This window comes from Elephantulus edwardii, unplaced genomic scaffold, assembly GCF_000299155.1.
Source record: "Elephantulus edwardii isolate Elephantulus edwardi_28Jun2011 unplaced genomic scaffold, EleEdw1.0 scaffold00062, whole genome shotgun sequence".
Taxonomy (NCBI): domain Eukaryota; kingdom Metazoa; phylum Chordata; class Mammalia; order Macroscelidea; family Macroscelididae; genus Elephantulus; species Elephantulus edwardii.
In genome coordinates, this window is record NW_006399812.1 from 7,825,110 (window position 1) to 7,842,195 (window position 17,086).

At 41.5% G+C, this 17,086-nt stretch overlaps 2 protein-coding genes across 2 annotated transcripts in view; one reads left to right on the forward strand and one right to left on the reverse strand.

Annotated features, from left to right (window-relative positions):
- Positions 1 to 952: 952 nt before the first annotated feature.
- ORC6 (origin recognition complex, subunit 6) lies at positions 953 to 10,301 on the reverse strand. Its single transcript, XM_006887821.1, has 7 exons — positions 10,237 to 10,301; positions 9,088 to 9,217; positions 7,511 to 7,674; positions 6,559 to 6,648; positions 5,405 to 5,517; positions 3,424 to 3,492; positions 953 to 1,077 (listed from the first exon to the last, which is right to left on the reverse strand). Exons 1-7 carry the CDS (start codon positions 10,299 to 10,301, stop codon positions 953 to 955), a joined length of 756 nt encoding a protein of 251 aa, XP_006887883.1.
- Positions 10,302 to 10,839: 538 nt separating this feature from the next.
- The window catches only part of VPS35 (vacuolar protein sorting 35 homolog (S. cerevisiae)), a 43,716-nt gene continuing 37,469 nt past the window's right edge, over positions 10,840 to 17,086 (forward strand). The window contains exon 1 of the mRNA XM_006887822.1: positions 10,840 to 10,878. Coding sequence (XP_006887884.1) covers positions 10,876 to 10,878 — 3 coding nt within the window. The 5' untranslated portion in view covers positions 10,840 to 10,875. The remainder of the gene's footprint in view (positions 10,879 to 17,086) is intronic.

Below are 17,086 nucleotides of genomic sequence, written 5' to 3' on the forward strand. Positions count from 1 at the left end.
ATTTAAATAAATAGTAATAAATTTAATTTGAAATAAAAAAATTAAATTAATAAAAGGTACTCTCCTGCTTTATTAAGAACATACCAGTTTTAATGCTGTCATTTAACCACCTCGTAAAATTATTAGTAAGGATTCAAAAGCAAACAATTCATTTCTTTGCTTCTATCTAAACCTTTGTAATCCTTCTAGGCTGAGCAGTTTTATTTGGGGAAGTTACTTTGAGTTTTCAATTAGACATGACAATTTCCTGGGCTTCCTGAAATCTGTCTACCTCCCAGGAGAAGGACTTTTGTTTTTGTTGGGTTTTTGGCACAAGATACAGGTATGGGAGGGAGGTGGCATAATGTTGATTAACTTAGTCAAGGTTTCACAGACAGTAAGTGGCTGAATAGGGTTTGGAAACCAGGAAATCTGATTTGTCACCCTCCACTCTGGTGAGGGGTGGAGCTCTGTGTACAGCAATCTAGCCTGTTTTATGAGAGCTGTAAAAGCTTTTGGTGTACCAAAGATCTTCCCAAAAGGATGACAAGTACAATTCAAGTACATATAAATACAAGTTATTAACTCAAGACTACATCATATATGGATTCCATAAAACCAAGAAATTTTTGAAAAATGTAAATAAAATGTGTAAGACTTCTTACAGTTTGAATTTCCTATTGTAGCTAAAAGAAGAAACTATCTTTTGCTTAAAACAAAATAAAGCCAATTTCATTTTGTGGGAGACAGGCCTGTGGTAAGCCAAGGCTGCACAAAACAAGTACTGAGATTGATGCCAAGGGGCCATGTGATGTCCAGAACATCGCCAGGGCTGGCTTCTCTGCTATTAAGTCTGAGGATCTTCGTTATAAAAACATATAAAAGCTCAGATGAAATTGTAAATGCTCCAAATCTTCCTAGAAGTGGCAGTTGTACCGCTGCTCCGCAGCACATGCCCACCTGGATGCGGACATCACTGTGCGACAGCCTTTTGGGCTTTGGCAGCATTTTCCAAAATCTTCCTTTTCCACTCTTCATAATCTTGTGTCAGATCTTCATCTTTCTGCAGTGTATGTGGAATCTCTGGCTTCTCCATTTCTAGTAAAAATTTCAGAAGTTATTTAAAAAGTCTTATTGTTTACAAATGAAGTAATAAAAAAGTAAACTATTTTAAAGCGTAGTTAATGACAGAAGTAGAGGTAGAAACAGCAGCTACCATATAATGTTTTCTCTTTTCCATAAATCTCAAGCATTCTGAGAGGCCTTAATAGTTAATATTTACCAAGAACTTATCCTGGGCCTGCAAGACACTGAATAAAGAGCTTTACATAGTATTGTCTCATTTAACTGTCACCATAATCCAACGATATGTTAATATTAACCACCCCTCACAGATTAGAAAATTGTGGCCATAGAAAGTCAGTTTCTTAAAACTGTACAGCAGTAATAAGGCAGGATTTGAGCCTACACAGGTGGTTTCAGAATGTATTCCTGATTACATGATACTTCTGTTAATGATTTCTTAGATGATCTACAGGTATAATACAATCCAATTCAGATGCCATCACTAGCCTTCAATGAAATGGAAAAAGTAATATCAACTTTATATGGAAAGGAAAGAGAGCTCTGTGGCCTAGTGGCAAGAAGCTGCATTGCAATCCCGAAGGCACATGGTTCAAGGCCACCAGATTCTCTGCTAGAGAAGAATGGGCAATCTCCTCCTATGGGATTAACTGCCTCTGAAAACACGCCGGAGGGTCAGTTTTGGGTAGGTTCTGACTCTATGGTACAAAACAACAAAAACTGAAGAAGAAAACCACAACAGGAGGCCTTATCTGTCTTTACCTCAAAACCTACTACAGCCAGAGTAATCAAAATAGTTCGGTACTAGTAGTAACATCTTTCATCTTGGAACTGCTAGTGAATTTCAAACAGCACGAGAGGAGTCACCTTTGGGTCAGCAGTACAACTCTCTCTGCACTAAGCCACTAAGAGCTGGTACATTAATCCATTAAATGGCGAAAAGCCCATCTTTTTGGTAAAACTGGGTATCTATTTGTAGGACTTGAAATAAGAGCCATACCTCACACCATATATATAAAAAACTAGCTCAAGGACCTATATAAAAAAGCTAAAATGATAATGATCATCAAAGAAAAACTGGGCCAAACTTAGAAGTCTTAATCTATGGCTTAAACTGATGAGCAAATATAGATTAAAATGCACAAGCAGCAGAGAATAAACCAGATGACTGAAGCCTTCAAAAAGAGCAAATCCTTATGTGTATCAAAAAACTTCAAGACTAAAAAAGAGAATCTACAGAGTAGAAAAAAAAATTTGGCAATTACTTATCTGACAAAGACCTCATCTCTAAAATTTATAGACAATTCCAAACCTCAACAAGACAAGACATACAACCCAACTGCAAAATGAGCAGAGGAATATGAAGACACTTCACCAAAGAAGACATTCAGAAGGCTAACACACGAGGAAATGCTCATAATCATTAACTATTAGAGATGCAAATCAAAACAATGAAATATCATCCAAACAACAGCAGCAAAGTTCAGTGTCTTTAAACATTTGAAAATGGAAATATTATTTCAGGTATATATTCTAAAGAACTAAAGATTTGGGACATGAACTGATATATGCCATCCATGTTTATTACAGCATTATTTACTAGCAGAGATGGAAACAACCCAAATCTCCATCAAAGGGACAAATGGTTAAAGAAGTTATGGTACATTTGCAGAATGGAGTATTTACTAGGTAACACTAAAGAATGATAATTCATAATACAGTAAATATGGATGAATCTAGAATTCATTATGCTGAGTAACACAGCCAATCAGAAAAGAACATTGTATAAAAGCATTATAAGAAGTTAAAGAAAAACTTAATACAGAATTATTCTTGAATAACTCATACACGAAGAGGGAGGGAAAGAAGAAGGAAAAGAGAGGTAAAAATCTAACAGACAATAAAGAGATGATGAGATATTGAGAATTTTAATTAATATGACAGAATGGAATGGCTGAATGAAAACCCAACATGCTTGATAAACTTTTACTGAAATCACAATTTTAAAAAATAAACAAAACCCAGATTGCTTGGAGACCTAGTTTTAGCAAATGATTGTCAGGACTTATTTAAAATCTGGCCCTGTGACGCATGTAGCACAAGGCTGCTTCTTGCATCTAGCCCGCTGTACATTAACCACACTGCACTAACTCACAGGCTCGCTCACTTACTCACTGCTGTCAAGTTGGAACTGACCAATAGCTGGCCATCGAGCAGGTTTTCAGAGGCAGTAAATTGCATGGGAGTTGACTGCCCAATTTTCTCCCACAGAGCTGGTGGTGGATCTGAACCACATACCTTGCACCTGGGCAGTGCAATTCCTCCCTAAACTCAGGTTAGCACAGTGGTCATAAGCCTTACCTTTTGGGGTGGGTTCCAACACTGTCTTCTTTTTCTTCTGTGGTGGAGTAGCTAAATCTTGAGATTCTCCTTGAAAGGGGGTTGGCGGCAGTGGGGCTGTGTCATCAAGGTTAATTTCTATTTTATTTTCAATTTTAGTATTTAGGCATGTTTGTATGACAAAAACATTTCAATACCTTGATTAAACAAGTACTGTTAAAGTAACAGAAAACAAACTATTTTGCCATTTCTTTTTACACTTGCAAATTCCTTTTCTTTTAGCCTCTGTATATACCCCAAACTATTGTTGATTTTTGACTCATAATGCCTGTGTAAGACAGAGTACAAAATGTCCCAGTTTCCAAGACTGTCAATCTTTACAAAAGCAGGCTGCTTCATTTTTCTCCTGTGGAGTGGCTGGTGTCTTTAAACTGCTGACCTTATACTTAGCACAAGGTGATCCTCATGCTTGACCTTGATGCTTAGCATTCAAATGCTTTAAGCACTAAACTAATATATCTTGTTTTTATGTGGTATCAAGATGCCTGCGACTCATAGTGACCCTACTTACAACAGCTCTGAACGCTGCCCTTTCCTAAGCCAATCTTACCGTCTCTGACAGACCCAATCTTAGTTCTTCACTTACTAAATTAATCCATCTCATGCTGGGTTTGCAACTGTTTCTCCTCCTTTGTGATTCTCAGTAAGAAAGCACTGCCTCCAGCTAGTCTATTCTAAGTGCTCTATTTTATAAAGGTTTTCTGAGGCCATGTTGTTTCAAAGGTGGATGGCCAAATCCTTCCTTCTCCCTAGTCTGTCTTAATTTGGATGCTCGACTCTAGAGCTGTATTTGACAGATAAGCATTTTGTCCAAAAGAACAGATGCGAGAAACCCTCAACACCATGTTTATTTCCAACAAAACTAAACCTGTTATGACCAAGCTAATTCTGACTCAGGGCAACCTATACATTTTTGAGTAGAACTGTATGTGTGTCAATGGCTATGATCTTTTGGAAATAAATCACCAGCCCTTTCTGCTAAGGAGTCTTTGGAAGGTTTCAAACTACTAACCTTCTGTTTAGTAGCTTAATATTTAACCATTTGTACTATTCAAGAATCCTAAATCCTTCTATTTTAGTATGACTTTAATGTACTTTCACTGCTAACTTTTAAAATCCAGAAATCAAGCCTGACACGTCCTTAGGCCTTTCCATTCGTTCTGAGCTAAATATACTAATCATTTATAAGGTCTAATTTCTCAAAAAGACAGTTTTAACCTCGGAACTGCACACATGTAACCAGTATTAAAGGATATACATATACATGAATGTAAATGTCACTACTCTGGTTAAAATAAAAAACTGTTCTCAGTAGAACAGTCTGACTAGTTCCCTCATAATCCGGCTTGATGATTTTCATAGCTGTTAACGCAACATAACACTTTAAACTTGTTCAAAGTAAAAAAAAACAAAAAAAAAACCAAAAATAAACTTGTTCAAAGTAAGTATGAACAAATTAATTTGCTTCAAGTAATTGCAGCCATAAAAGTGAGCTCTAAAAAGGCAGTATTTTTTCCAGCATCAAGAAGATCACGTGATTATGCAAATTTTCCATAACAAATATGGAACATAATTGTATTGGTGCCATGGTAGAGTTCCTTGATTGACAGTTTGAAACAAATGTATTACAAAAGCTAGCTACACACTACCTCTTATACAGCCATTGGGTACCCTACTTACTCAGCAAATATGTTGTTATAAAATTTAAGCAATGTATAGAAGTGGCATTTAAAATCATAGCATGGTGATGGAGAATTGATGTTCCAAGAATAAATTTCAATACTGTTTGTTTTAAATTTACTAAGCTACTTTGTTTGAAAAGAGAAAAAATTATTTTCTCACAGAATTTAGGAAGCAGTCATTCTGTAGACCTAAAAATATTTAACTTTATCAGTAAGTCTAGGTTTTAGAATGAAACATGCTTAAGTTATGAAATACTCACCATCAATCTGCTGCCCAATCTTCTCCAACTGTTTAAATAGTCGATCGAAGATGGCTTTTTTAACACCAGATATGGCTATCATTTTATTTCTATCTACCTTTAGCTTTAGAATCCTACCAAAAAAAATTGATAAAAAGTTTTAAGATAATACAGCTATCTTTTCTGGACAACCAGATTATCAACTTAATTTCTTTTCACCTTTAAGTTATTCCTTTTTTTCAAGCATATAACCATGTAAAGATGCCTTGAAATTAAAATACACACAGGCTCAACTAAAGAGGGACATGAAAATATTTGCTCTAGTTGCTACAGGGTGCTTCAGACATTTTAAAACAGTAAACTTCTATTTCTGTACAAATAGAGAAAAGAAAAATAGTAAGATTGTATCTTGTAAAAACCTTTCCACAAGTGTCAATTAATCACATTAAGTATGTAGCTAATACAGGCAAATATATCAAAATTAGTGGCCAGGCAATGAGAAATCTATTCATAAGGGTCAACAATATTTTCTTTTCTAGCAAGATAATACCAAAATAATTTTACACAAAGATAACAATAATTAACAATATTTTCAGGTTATCTTTTCCATATGTGTGTGTGGGTATGCATTTATATCTCACAATCTTAAGATTTATATATAAAAACTTATTACGGAAATGTCTTATAAATTAAGAGTGGCTGCAACCAATACTTTCGTCTTTTTAAAAATATTATCAGAAAAACTCACAAATGACCATAATGAATATTTTATTACGTATCAAGGGCAGACCCTGACCCAGTTATAAATGGGTATCATTTCATCAGGGCACTTCTAATTCCAAGTTATCAGCTACATTATAAGGATAAACTGGGAATGTAGTTAATGAGCCATTATTGTGAACATTACATACCAAGCTGCTAACTAAAAAAGGTCAGTAGTTCTAATCCACCAGTAGCACAGAGGGAGAAAGATGGGATGTTAAATATAAAGTTTTTAGCCTTGAAACCCCAAATAGGGTCACTATGAGTAGGAAATCGGACAGAAGTGGGTTTCTTTCTAACAGTACTTTTTGGGAAAGATATTTCCTAATTGCAATCAACTTCAAGTAAATAATTTTTGTGGACATGCATTTGTAAAGTGGGAATGTTTCTGAACATTAAAAAGGTTTACTTACTTGCATGCTGACAATAATGCAGCACTGGTGAAAAGTGGCCTCGATAAGTCAAGATCAACCTGCTGTGTCTGTGGAAGACTGGACTCATAGCTAAGAAAAAAGCAGTATTTGTAGAATTATTTGTTAGACGGTAGTTTTAAGGGGGACTGACATGCAAATCAGGATTCACAAGCATTTTCATTAAATGAGCTATTTGTGTCACTTTACTTTTCTTTTTAGATTGAAAAGTTACAGAACAGGACACTGCATATGTCAAAAGTTGATAGTTCAAAACGGCTTTCCCAGCCAACTTTGACTTTCATTACATAGCTAGGTGAATTTGAAATGGTGGGCAAAAATTATGGGATTGGCCAGTTTTCCCATTCCACCCGGCTTAAATAGAGCAGGTTCAGCAGCAGAAGATGGGAAGCACACTAAGGGCAAGGAAAGAGAAGCATAGGATATCTGGCTCCTCCTTAGGGGACTAGGCTCTCAATGCCAGTCAGCCTGGAAATAACAGCAGTGAAGAATCAGAGATCAATGTGAGATAGAGCCAACCTGGGACTGCTGCTCCGTGGACTCAAAGCCAGAGGCCACTGCCCAAGCTTACTGAAGGACTTATGGGGAGACACTCTAATTGGCAGGTCTATGCTTTACAGCAATGCCCTAAAGCTGCAAGGTTAGAGGCTGTAAGTATGCTTGAAGTTTTACGTTAACTTTGTAGCTACTGCAACTGATTTCTGGCCCAGCAGTAGATCAGTACAGGTGATGCTGGAATTAGTAGAAGTATGGGAGTGTAGAAGCCATGTCTGACCTTAAAGGAACTGGTTTTGCATTGTCGATGTGGCTGAGTGAGACTGTTTCCATTCGTGAATTTAACAAGAGGTCAAATGCAGTTGTTCCCACTCTTTTTACAGGTAAGCCTGATTTTTCTACCAAGAGAGATTTTTAATTAAAGTCTTTATGTTCATACCTTTGCAGTATCTTCGAAGCCATGTTCACTGCTTCAGTACAGCTAAACTGTACAGCTAGATCTCTTATTCCAACATTTGATTTCAGGCCCAGCAAACATTCAAAAGATTTAAGACGACATTGATAAGACTTCTTGTTCAAACCAGAAAGTTTAATTAAATAATCCTTGAGAAAAAAAAAATACAAATTATGAAAATCATTCTCTGTATTTTTAATTAAGTAGCATCAATTTTCCATAATTGACTAATTCTGTGACAGATCACCCTACCTAAGGTTTAGTTTCACCTAGCCAAAAATCAGTAATTTTTGTTGTATACGGTCGAGCTGGGCCCAACTCATAGCTGACCCTCCAGAAGGTTTCCAGATGCAGTAAACTGTACAGCAGTTGATTACTCACCTTTCTCACTGAGCAGCTGGTGGATTCAAAGTGTGTGGCTTTGGGTTGGCAGAGGAATTCCTTACCACTGGGCCACTAGAGCTTCCTAATCAGTTATTAGGTCAGGCGAAGCATACTCTTAAGCTCATACATAAAAAGGCAGTCATAAACAGATAATGAAAAAGAAAACATTGTGTGACTATAGCCAAACTTAGACTAAAAAGCCACAGTAGACACAGGTATGATTATCTGATTTTCAACAAAGGCATCATTGGGAAAGAAAAAGGGGAGCAGGATAGGGAGGTGTGTCAAGAGGGCAAAGGAGAGGAAGAGGAGAAAAGACCCAACAGCTGTGGGAAGGCTCTGTTGGAGCAACCCAGGAAAGCTTTATGAAGGATTTAATAGAAAGGGAGGGTCACATCAAAAAGGTCTCTAGAAAATAGTTGTTGTTGTTGTTGTTATGTGCCGTAGAGTCGCCTGCGACTCATAGCGACCCTATGTACAACCGCCCTAAACTCTGCTCTGTCCTGTGCCAATCCCACTGTCTCTGACACTCCCATCCCAATTATCCCAGTCACTGAATCAATCCACCTCATAGAGGGCCTTCCTTTCCTGCGCTGTACTTGTTGCATTTACGAAGCCTTATCATTAAAGTGCCTGGTGGGTTAAGGGAGCAGAGTCTCCTGAGTTCCAGATTTGAGAAGAGCAGGAATGTTAAATGAGGACAGAGTATTTAATGGTAATGGGGAAGCCACACAACTTTTTCCCCTCCACTCAATGACAAAGGCTTATTTTCTCTCAGCAAAAGCTGCTAAGACTAGGACTATCATCAAGGACTACAAACTAGGCAACATATATGTAATTATATTACTCAAATAAAGCATCTGAACACATAACAGCCTACAAAGATTGGCATTCTATATCATCTGCAAGGAGTAAATAGTTGTCATTAGATCAATTCCAACTCATTATGTGAAACTATGTTTCATAAGGTTCCCCCCCCCATCCTTTTTCATTGTGATAAATACAAAGGAAACAAAGCATCTGCCATTTAGCTTTGTTTTCATTTGCCCACTACTTAATGTCTACGAGACCAAGGGCCTCTCTGTGTGTGCTATGATGGGAGTTTAGCTCAACAAGAAATGAAGATAAATGCATGGTTAAGCTTCAGTGTTGTACTGCACTTTGAGGCGCTTACATACCCTGTCCAAGGGGCACTTCATGCAGGAAGCTGCGAGGTCCAGGCACATAACGGTATTGCTGGTTTCCGTGGTATGTGCAGCCAGGCCAGCACACTTCACATGGGACAGTCGTAAGTACTCCTCTGCTTTCCTGGTTACAAAGAGCAAGTGTCCATCAATACTCACGTTCGGAATTTGCCCAACACTTTTGTAAGCAATGATTTACCGCCCCATTCAGAACCCAATCACCACATAGGTTTATCTGGGGCCAGGAACAGCGCGCATATCCTTGGGGGGGGGGCTCTGTAAGAGCAATACTGCAGACACCACTGTGATAAGCTGCTTTCAGCCACAAGAAGGTCTTCAATTCTCCACCCCCCAAAACCCTTCTTTCTGCCTTTCATGACTGGAACTAATAGGAGCAAACCATAGAGACAGGCCGGTTAACACGGGGTACCCCTGTTTCCTCTAAATCAGTACTTCTCAAGCTTTGGTGAGCATCGCCTTGGAGGCGCATGTGCATCCCTGCGCCTGGCTCGGGAACTGCATTACTAACAAGGTCAGGAGGAACCCGATGTGGTTGGTTCAGGATTCACACCGTCGGGCATGGCTTCCGAGCCCAGGAGGTCTTGGTGTATGCATCCTTCCAGAAGTGCTGCTCTGCTTTCCCTCCGCAGACTGCCGAGCACCCTGTCCTGACACTTGGCCGTTTTGTCCGTTTGCACAGGATGTGGTCTCAGCTAAGGGTCGCTCCAATGGCTAGATCTCGGTGGAAAAGGCACCTCCTCCCAACATTTTCATCTAAAGCGGCCACTAGGCCGTGCTCTGCCCCGCACGCAGATCACTCGGCTTAATTTTGTACACAGTCCTCCGCCACCCAAGCCAGCAACTCCAGGGTCGGTGCCACGTCCGCCCAGCTGCACGCAGACTCTCTATTAGCCGAGTGGTCACAAGTGCACTCTCCTTCCTTTCCCCACCACCGTCCAGCCCCCAGGACTCGTTATTTTCTGGCTCTCTCCCCTAAACCCCCGGACGGGACCAGGTTTTCTGGCGGTACGTTCTAAGTCCCGCGGGACCCCGGCTTCTCATTCCCGCTCCGCGGCCGCCCAGCGCGTTTAGCAGGACGCAGGCCTATCCTGAAGGCCCAGGGCCGATCAGGACCATACTTACCTCAGCACGTCGGGCTCCGTGATTCCCAGGCGCGGGGCGAAACGCCGGAGAAGGGCGAACTCCATGGCGGCGAGCAGCGCGGAGGTAGCCGGCGGTGCAGAAACCCGCGCTCAGACTCTGCGCCTGCCAGGGAGTGCTAGGCCCCGCCCCCAGTGCGTCCGGATTAGTTAGGACCCGAAGTTGAGACCTTCCCACAAACCAATCCGTGGGCTGTTTCTGCGTGTGCGCATCACGACGTCTCGCCTCGAGGCTTGGGGGTAAACGTGGACGGCACCCTCCTCTTGCCATTCTTTCCTTGACAGATTCATCAAACATTGCTTTTTTTCACTCCTGCTGTCTCTTTATTGAAGGAGACTGAGGGCTTCCCCACTGCCTTCCTCTAGGGGGTTTTGCCAAAGCCCCGCCCCCTCACTGTAGAGAGACTGGCTAGTGCCAAAGTCCATCAGTCTAGCATTCAGGGGCGAGGACCAATGAACGTAGGAGACCTGGGTTTCTAAGAGCGGACCAATGGAGGAGCCGCCTGCAGGGTTCGTAGGCGGAGCTAGGGAGGGCGGGGCGTGGAGGGACCGCAGCGTCACCTGACCGCGGGAGGTTCTTCGCGGGGTGGGTTCTGTTTGCTGCAGACTCGGGAGATTCGCCATGGTGAGTGCTGAGGGGGCGTTGGGCCCCGGGCCGGCCCTTCTCCCAGCCCTTGCTGTCTTCCACCACCCTGGAGCCCTACAGGCGGAATTCGGGCCCTACAACCCGATCAGGGCAAAGGCCACCCTGGTTTGGCCTGCAGATCAGGGGCCCAGCCGGCGAAGGCCGCAGGCGGACAGTTCCGGGGCCGGGGTGGGCGGCGGCGGCTGGCTGAGGCCGAGGCCGTTTCTCTGGGACGGGGCGGCCTCTCCAAGGGGATGTCTTGGCCTACAGGTTCTGGGAGGCCTAGAACTCCTGCGGTCACCCCAGACTGAAATAGCCACCACTCCTAAACACATGGATCCAGCAGCTGCTGTCCCGGTGTCCGTCTGGTGTCCGTCCGGGTCTGGGGCTTGCAGAGAGCCTGGAGCTGTATGCGGCCGCCGCACTCGCCCGAGATTTCCGCCTCTCTTGTGTTCCCACCTTTGTGCTAGGCCTGCCCCACGCCCTTCCTTGTGCATGAAATACCCACTGAAGGTGTCGCCGAGGGGCCCTGATATGGCTTGGCTTCACAGCCACTTGGGCTGTCAGTGCCAATGAACTCGAGGGACCCGCTGATACGGAATTCCTGGAAGGACTTGGACCTTCTATTAATGTTGGGGCCCGAAAAGGAGACTCACTCTTTTAACATTTGTCTGATGGGCATCCTGACCCTCACCTTGTCATCACCCTGGTGAAATCCACATGTTTTACTTGCTGGAAGTAGGAGTTCTTCTCCACAGGCTCCTCTCCTGATGACAGCACATCTTGATTGACTGGTCAACTTGAACTTCCTCAAAATGTGAACCCTTGTGTCCGAGTCCTACCAAGCCAGGTTGGCACTTGGGTTCGGTTAGCTCTGATATGTAATCCACGTGCAGCATACAAGTAATGTGTCTTGAGGTTGGTGGGCCTTGTGCCAGTTTTAATGATCGCATTCACTTTGTGGAGACGAGGTCCGTAAAACTGGGAATATGCTTCGATTTAAATGTGTAATGGAAAAAAGCAGAAATGGATTTTTGACATACATGACTTTTATAGTACTGAATATCCCACGATCTGCCAAACGAACAAATTCAGAAGAAGGGCAGCCATAGAGCTAAGGATGGTGAAACTTGACTCACATTTTGGGCATGTTGTTGGGATGGTCTAGTCCTTGGAAAAGACATCATGCTTGGAAAGGTGATGGGTCAGAGAAAGAAAGACCTTCGAGATAGAAATAGTGATTGTAGCAATGGGCTGGCCTATGTCAGGGATGGTGAGGTTGATGCAGGCAGTTTATGGGAGGGTTCAGATCTGTTGCACAAAGGGTTGTTATGAGTTATAATTGACTCAGCAGCACCCAGCAATTTAGTATATTGCCATGTAAGATGATTTTACTTATTTTTACATATGGGAGTTGGTAGAAAGCTGGTATGAAAAAAAGCAAAATCACTTTATCAGGGAAGACCACACTTTGTCTGGTTCATTGCTCCAAAATAACTCATCAGACACAGATTTGGGTGCATAGCAGACAGTCAGTGAAGGGTTGCACATAAGGAAAGTTTACCAACCCAAAGTGTTGAGAAGCAGACACTGCCTTGAAGGAAAGAAACCCTAGAATTCATCCACTGATTTCTCTGTGTTGGGCAACTCATTCAGTTTTAAGAGGCTCATTTAAAAAAAAAACACCAAAAACTAGTTTATTTACAGAATTGGAATACATTGTTTTCAAGAACAGATTCTTCCAGTCCGCCCCCCCCCCCCCCCATTTTTGTGTCTGAAAACTCGGGCTGGCCTCCTTGATCCTTCCCAGACTAAAAATTCTGCAATTCAGTGGATCAGACATTGTCTGTGCCTGCTATGCCCTGGTTAATGTTAAGCTCTGGACTTGATAGAATTTGAAAAGAGCATAAACATCCTGCAGGAGAGACAGAAGCTTGTGGAATCCTGTGTGAAGATTGCGTTCTCGCTGTTTGCTCAGCACCTGGGGATCGTGGACAGAAAATGGTTCTAGTTGGAGTGTGGGAAAGAATGTAATTTATGAACTGAACCTTCTGGGGAGCAGAATTCCTTCAGGTGGAAAAAGAGCATGACCAGCAGGGGAAGCTGGGCATAGGAAATACTCATAGTGTGCAGTATCATAAGATTCCACAGAGAGGGGTGGGCAGGGAGAAAAGTACAACAATGAATGAATAGAAATCCAAAGTCTCTGTAGACTTTCATTAAAATTAATAATAAAAGGAAATAAACAAAGATTCCACAGAAAGTGTTTTGCTAAATGCAGTTTAGCATTTCGTTAGAGCTGTTTTAGTATCCTCCATACTGTTTTAAAGTTCCCAACCCTCACCACCACTCTCTACTTCAGTTGTTATTTCTCCTACCCCCATAACATCATTTAAAAACTAGAACTTTAATTAACATCATGAATTTTTTTCTTTGGGAGATTAGTAATTTCATTGCATTGTCAGATTACATCTCTAGCATTTGAGTGAGGAGATGAACCAATACTTGGATTGATAGGTAGAAATAATTACTTCTTTGTAAGGAGGATGTAGTAATACTGGTAACGCATATTAAATGTAGGGTTACTGACCTGTTGTCATTTCATTTATTCTTCATAGCAATTATGTGAGTACTCTGATTATTCCTCTTTTGTGGAAGAGAAATAGAAACTCTGTGTCCCAGATTAATGTTATAAGTCATTAGTTCTTGCTGTGTTTTTCTCTTTACTTCTTAGCTATTTAGACTTGGGAGGACGATTTGGCCTGGGTCTCAAACTAAAATAAGCCTAATCACAAATGTAAGCTTCAACCTTAAAAAGGAAAATTTGCTATGGCAAAATAAATACAGCAAAAATCTGCTATTTTAATAATTTTAAAGTACTTCCATGATGTTAATTACATTCACCATGTATATTCAGCTATCACCGTTATCCATTTTCATAAGTTTTTTTCTCCAGTCAGACGGCAAAAAACATCCCACCATAGTTGAGTGGATTCCAATTGAGGGCTTCCTTATCTTTCTTCCCTGGGTCAGCTGGTGGCTTCTAGCTCTTGATGGCCTGATTATCAGCCTAATACTTAATCATTTACAGTACCAGGACTGACTCGTAAGCGAAACTGAGTCGTCCTTAAAGAATGAGATGCTGTTATACCCATCCACCAAGGAGCTCTGTAGGATGTTGAGCTGCTAACCCAGAGGCTGCATCTCTGGCGATTCAAATCCACCAGTGGCTCTGAGGAGAGAAAGATAGGTGATCTCTGTTCCTTAAAATTTACAGCCTTAGGTACCTGATAGAGTGTCACTGTGAGTAGGAACTGATGGCAGTGAGTTTGCATTTTGAGCTGCCACCCAAACCCCTGATAACAGCTAATCAACTTTTGTCTCTGAAATTAGCTCATTCCATGTAAGAGGGGTCATGTGTGATCATGTACTTGTTCTTTTTGTGCCTTGATTTATTTCAGTAGAGTGCTTTTACAGTTAATTTATGTTGTTGTTTGGTGCCATTGAGTCAAGTACAATTCATAGCAACCGTGGGAACAGACCTGAACCCTGTCCTGTGCCATCCTCATCATCTCTGAGACGCTTGAGCCCATTGCTGCAGTCACTGCGTCACTCCATCTCGTTGGAGTTTTTTCTTTCCTTTGCTGACCTTCTTTCCAAAGAATAGCCTCTCCTAGTAACATGTCCAAAGTATGAGAGACAAAGGTTCACCATCTTTGCCTCCAATGAGCACTCTGGCTGCACATTTTCATGTTGTACCATGTATTCATTCTTATCATATATATTCAGTTGTATGGATATGCTGTATTTTAGCCATCTGTTGATGAACAAAGTCAAATCATATGTTACTGAATTAGCTCTAACTCATAGGGACCCCGTGGAACAGAGTAGAACTGCCCCACAGGGCTTCCAAGGCTGTTATCTTTACAGAAGCAAGCTGACCCTTTGGTTAGCTGCTGAGTGCTTAACCAGTGGACCACCATATTGCTGGACACATGGGGTTCATTTCTGTCTTGTTTCTGTAAACTCACTCATTGCCGTGTATTTGGAACTGCCTCATAACTGATGCTCCACTGGTTTCCAAGACTGTTAATCACACGGGGCGAGCTGGCCCATCTTTCTCCAGTTGAGCTGCTGGTGGATTTGAACCACCAGGGAGATGCTGCCTTTGGCTTACCAAGTCCCTGTGGGCTACTCCACCAGACCCTGAGTATATGTTGTTATGACTCATTGTGACCCTGTGAACAACGCATCTGAACCTTGCTCGATCCTGCACCACCATCCTGATCTCTGTCTTGTTGAGGTCTGTTGTGGTAGCCACTGTCCCTGTCTGTCTATCTCATTGAGGGTCGTCTTCTCTTTTGCTGTCTCTCCATCTTTCACAGCATGATGTCCCTCTCAAGGACTGGTTCCTCCTGAAAATATGCCTGGAGTAAGATGAACTTCCACCATCCTCATCTGTAAGGAGCACATTCTGGTTGCATTTCCTTCAAGACAGATTTGTTGGTTCTTTTGGCAGCCCTTCGACAATTCAGTACTCTTTGCCAATACCACAGTTCAGAGGTGTTGATTTTCCTTGTCATCTTTACTCATTGCCCCAACTTGCAGGTGCCTAAGAAGCAATTGAAAATGCCAAGGCTTAGGTCAGGTGCACCTCAGTCTTTAAACTGGCGTTCTTTATAACTTTGCAGAGGTCCTTGACAGCAGATTCTCCCAGTACAACATGTCTTTTGATTTATTGACTGCAACAATGATAGGTGTTGATTGTGGATCCAAGTAAGAGGAAATTGTTGGCAATTTCAGTCTTTCTGTTTTCTCTCATGATGTTGTTTACTGATCCAGTAGTGAGGACTTTTGTGTGGTTTTGTTTTGGTTTTTTTGTGTGAGAAAAATTTGTATTTAGAATTAGTCAGCTGGACTCTGTTTAGATGATCCCAATTGTGTTGGCAGCATCCAGAGCATCATAGGAGCAAGTCAAACATAGGCCTTCTTCTCTCCATCAGGCCTAATCAAACTGTTGACCTTGGCCACATCGATGACTTAGAGCTTCTTTACAGCTTGTTTGCTTGTTGGCCTGACATCCACAATGAACACAAGTGTGTTACTATCTTCTGTCTTCTTCATGGCTCACTCAGTGGTCAGGGGAAATTTGATGATGACGTAGTGGTCAATCTTGTTTCTCCTGGGGTGCTCTTCTGGGGGTATTTGGGCTGCCTTTGGAGTCTCAGTGTCTTAGGCCACCGGAAGGTGGGTGATGTGCAGATATTATTTTGCTGTGGATACCCTCAGGACTGCCTTCTTGGCCTTTAATGCCTTTGCTTTGGCTTCAGTTTTGGGAGAGTCAGGGGCTTCCTTCTTCTCTTTCAGCGCCATCTTCGTAGAAAGGGTCTTGTTTTCTTAATGTTGAGTTGTTATAAGGTACCATAAAGTCAAGTAAGACTCATAGCAACTCAATGACAAGGTCAGAACCTTGTCATCCTTATCATCTCCAATATACTTGAGCCCCTTGTTACAGTCATTGTATCAGTCCATCCCTTTGAGGGTCATCCTCTTGTTCATCAAGCCTCTACCTTTTCAAGCATGACGTCCTTCTCCAAAGATCAGCCCCACCTAACAGCATGCCAAAATATGTGAGATGAAGCTTCATCCTCTTTGCCTCACTATCTCCAAGTTGACCATCTGAATTAACAACATCTATTGATTTTAATAATTACTACATATTTTACGTTCAAAAGGAAGGAAAAACCCAAATTTTGCTTCACTAAAAGTTCTCAGGAGACAAGCCCACTCATGTTGAATATGGACTTTAAGTCAGAATCCTTAATGCTGGTGTTATCTAGCCTCCAAAATTGGCATTTTGTTTTACTAGTTCTGTTGTAGAAATTAATGTTCATTTTAAGTTTCATTTTTTAGACCTTTAGCTTTTTCTTTGAAATGTCTTTGTCTTATTTATGGTTTTAAGGAAGTTTCTCATGCCGGGAACTCGGTTTACTAGATTTATGACAGATAAGACAAAAGGGAGATGCTTTTTAAGGAAAGCTTATTTTTATAAATAAGTATTAATTCATACTTGAATTTTATAAGCCTTGTGTTCCTTTGTTAATTTTAAAATGACATTTTGTTTCTATTATCAAGGAGAGGAAAACAGATCAGATTTAGATTTCATGTTTTCTGTGTTGCCTTCTGCCTTTCTAACTCTTTTTGTATT

Excerpts from the sequence above, each read along its gene's own strand:
- ORC6 (XM_006887821.1), bottom strand. The coding sequence starts at position 10,301 with ATGGAGTTCGCCCTTCTCCGGCGTTTCGCCCCGCGCCTGGGAATCACG. Across the intron at positions 9,218-10,236 it reads ACGGAGCCCGACGTGCTGAG|GAAAGCAGAGGAGTACTTAC; the intron begins GTAAGTATGGTC and ends CTTTGTAACCAG. Across the intron at positions 6,649-7,510 it reads GCTTCGAAGATACTGCAAAG|CTATGAGTCCAGTCTTCCAC; the intron begins GTATGAACATAA and ends CTTTTTTCTTAG.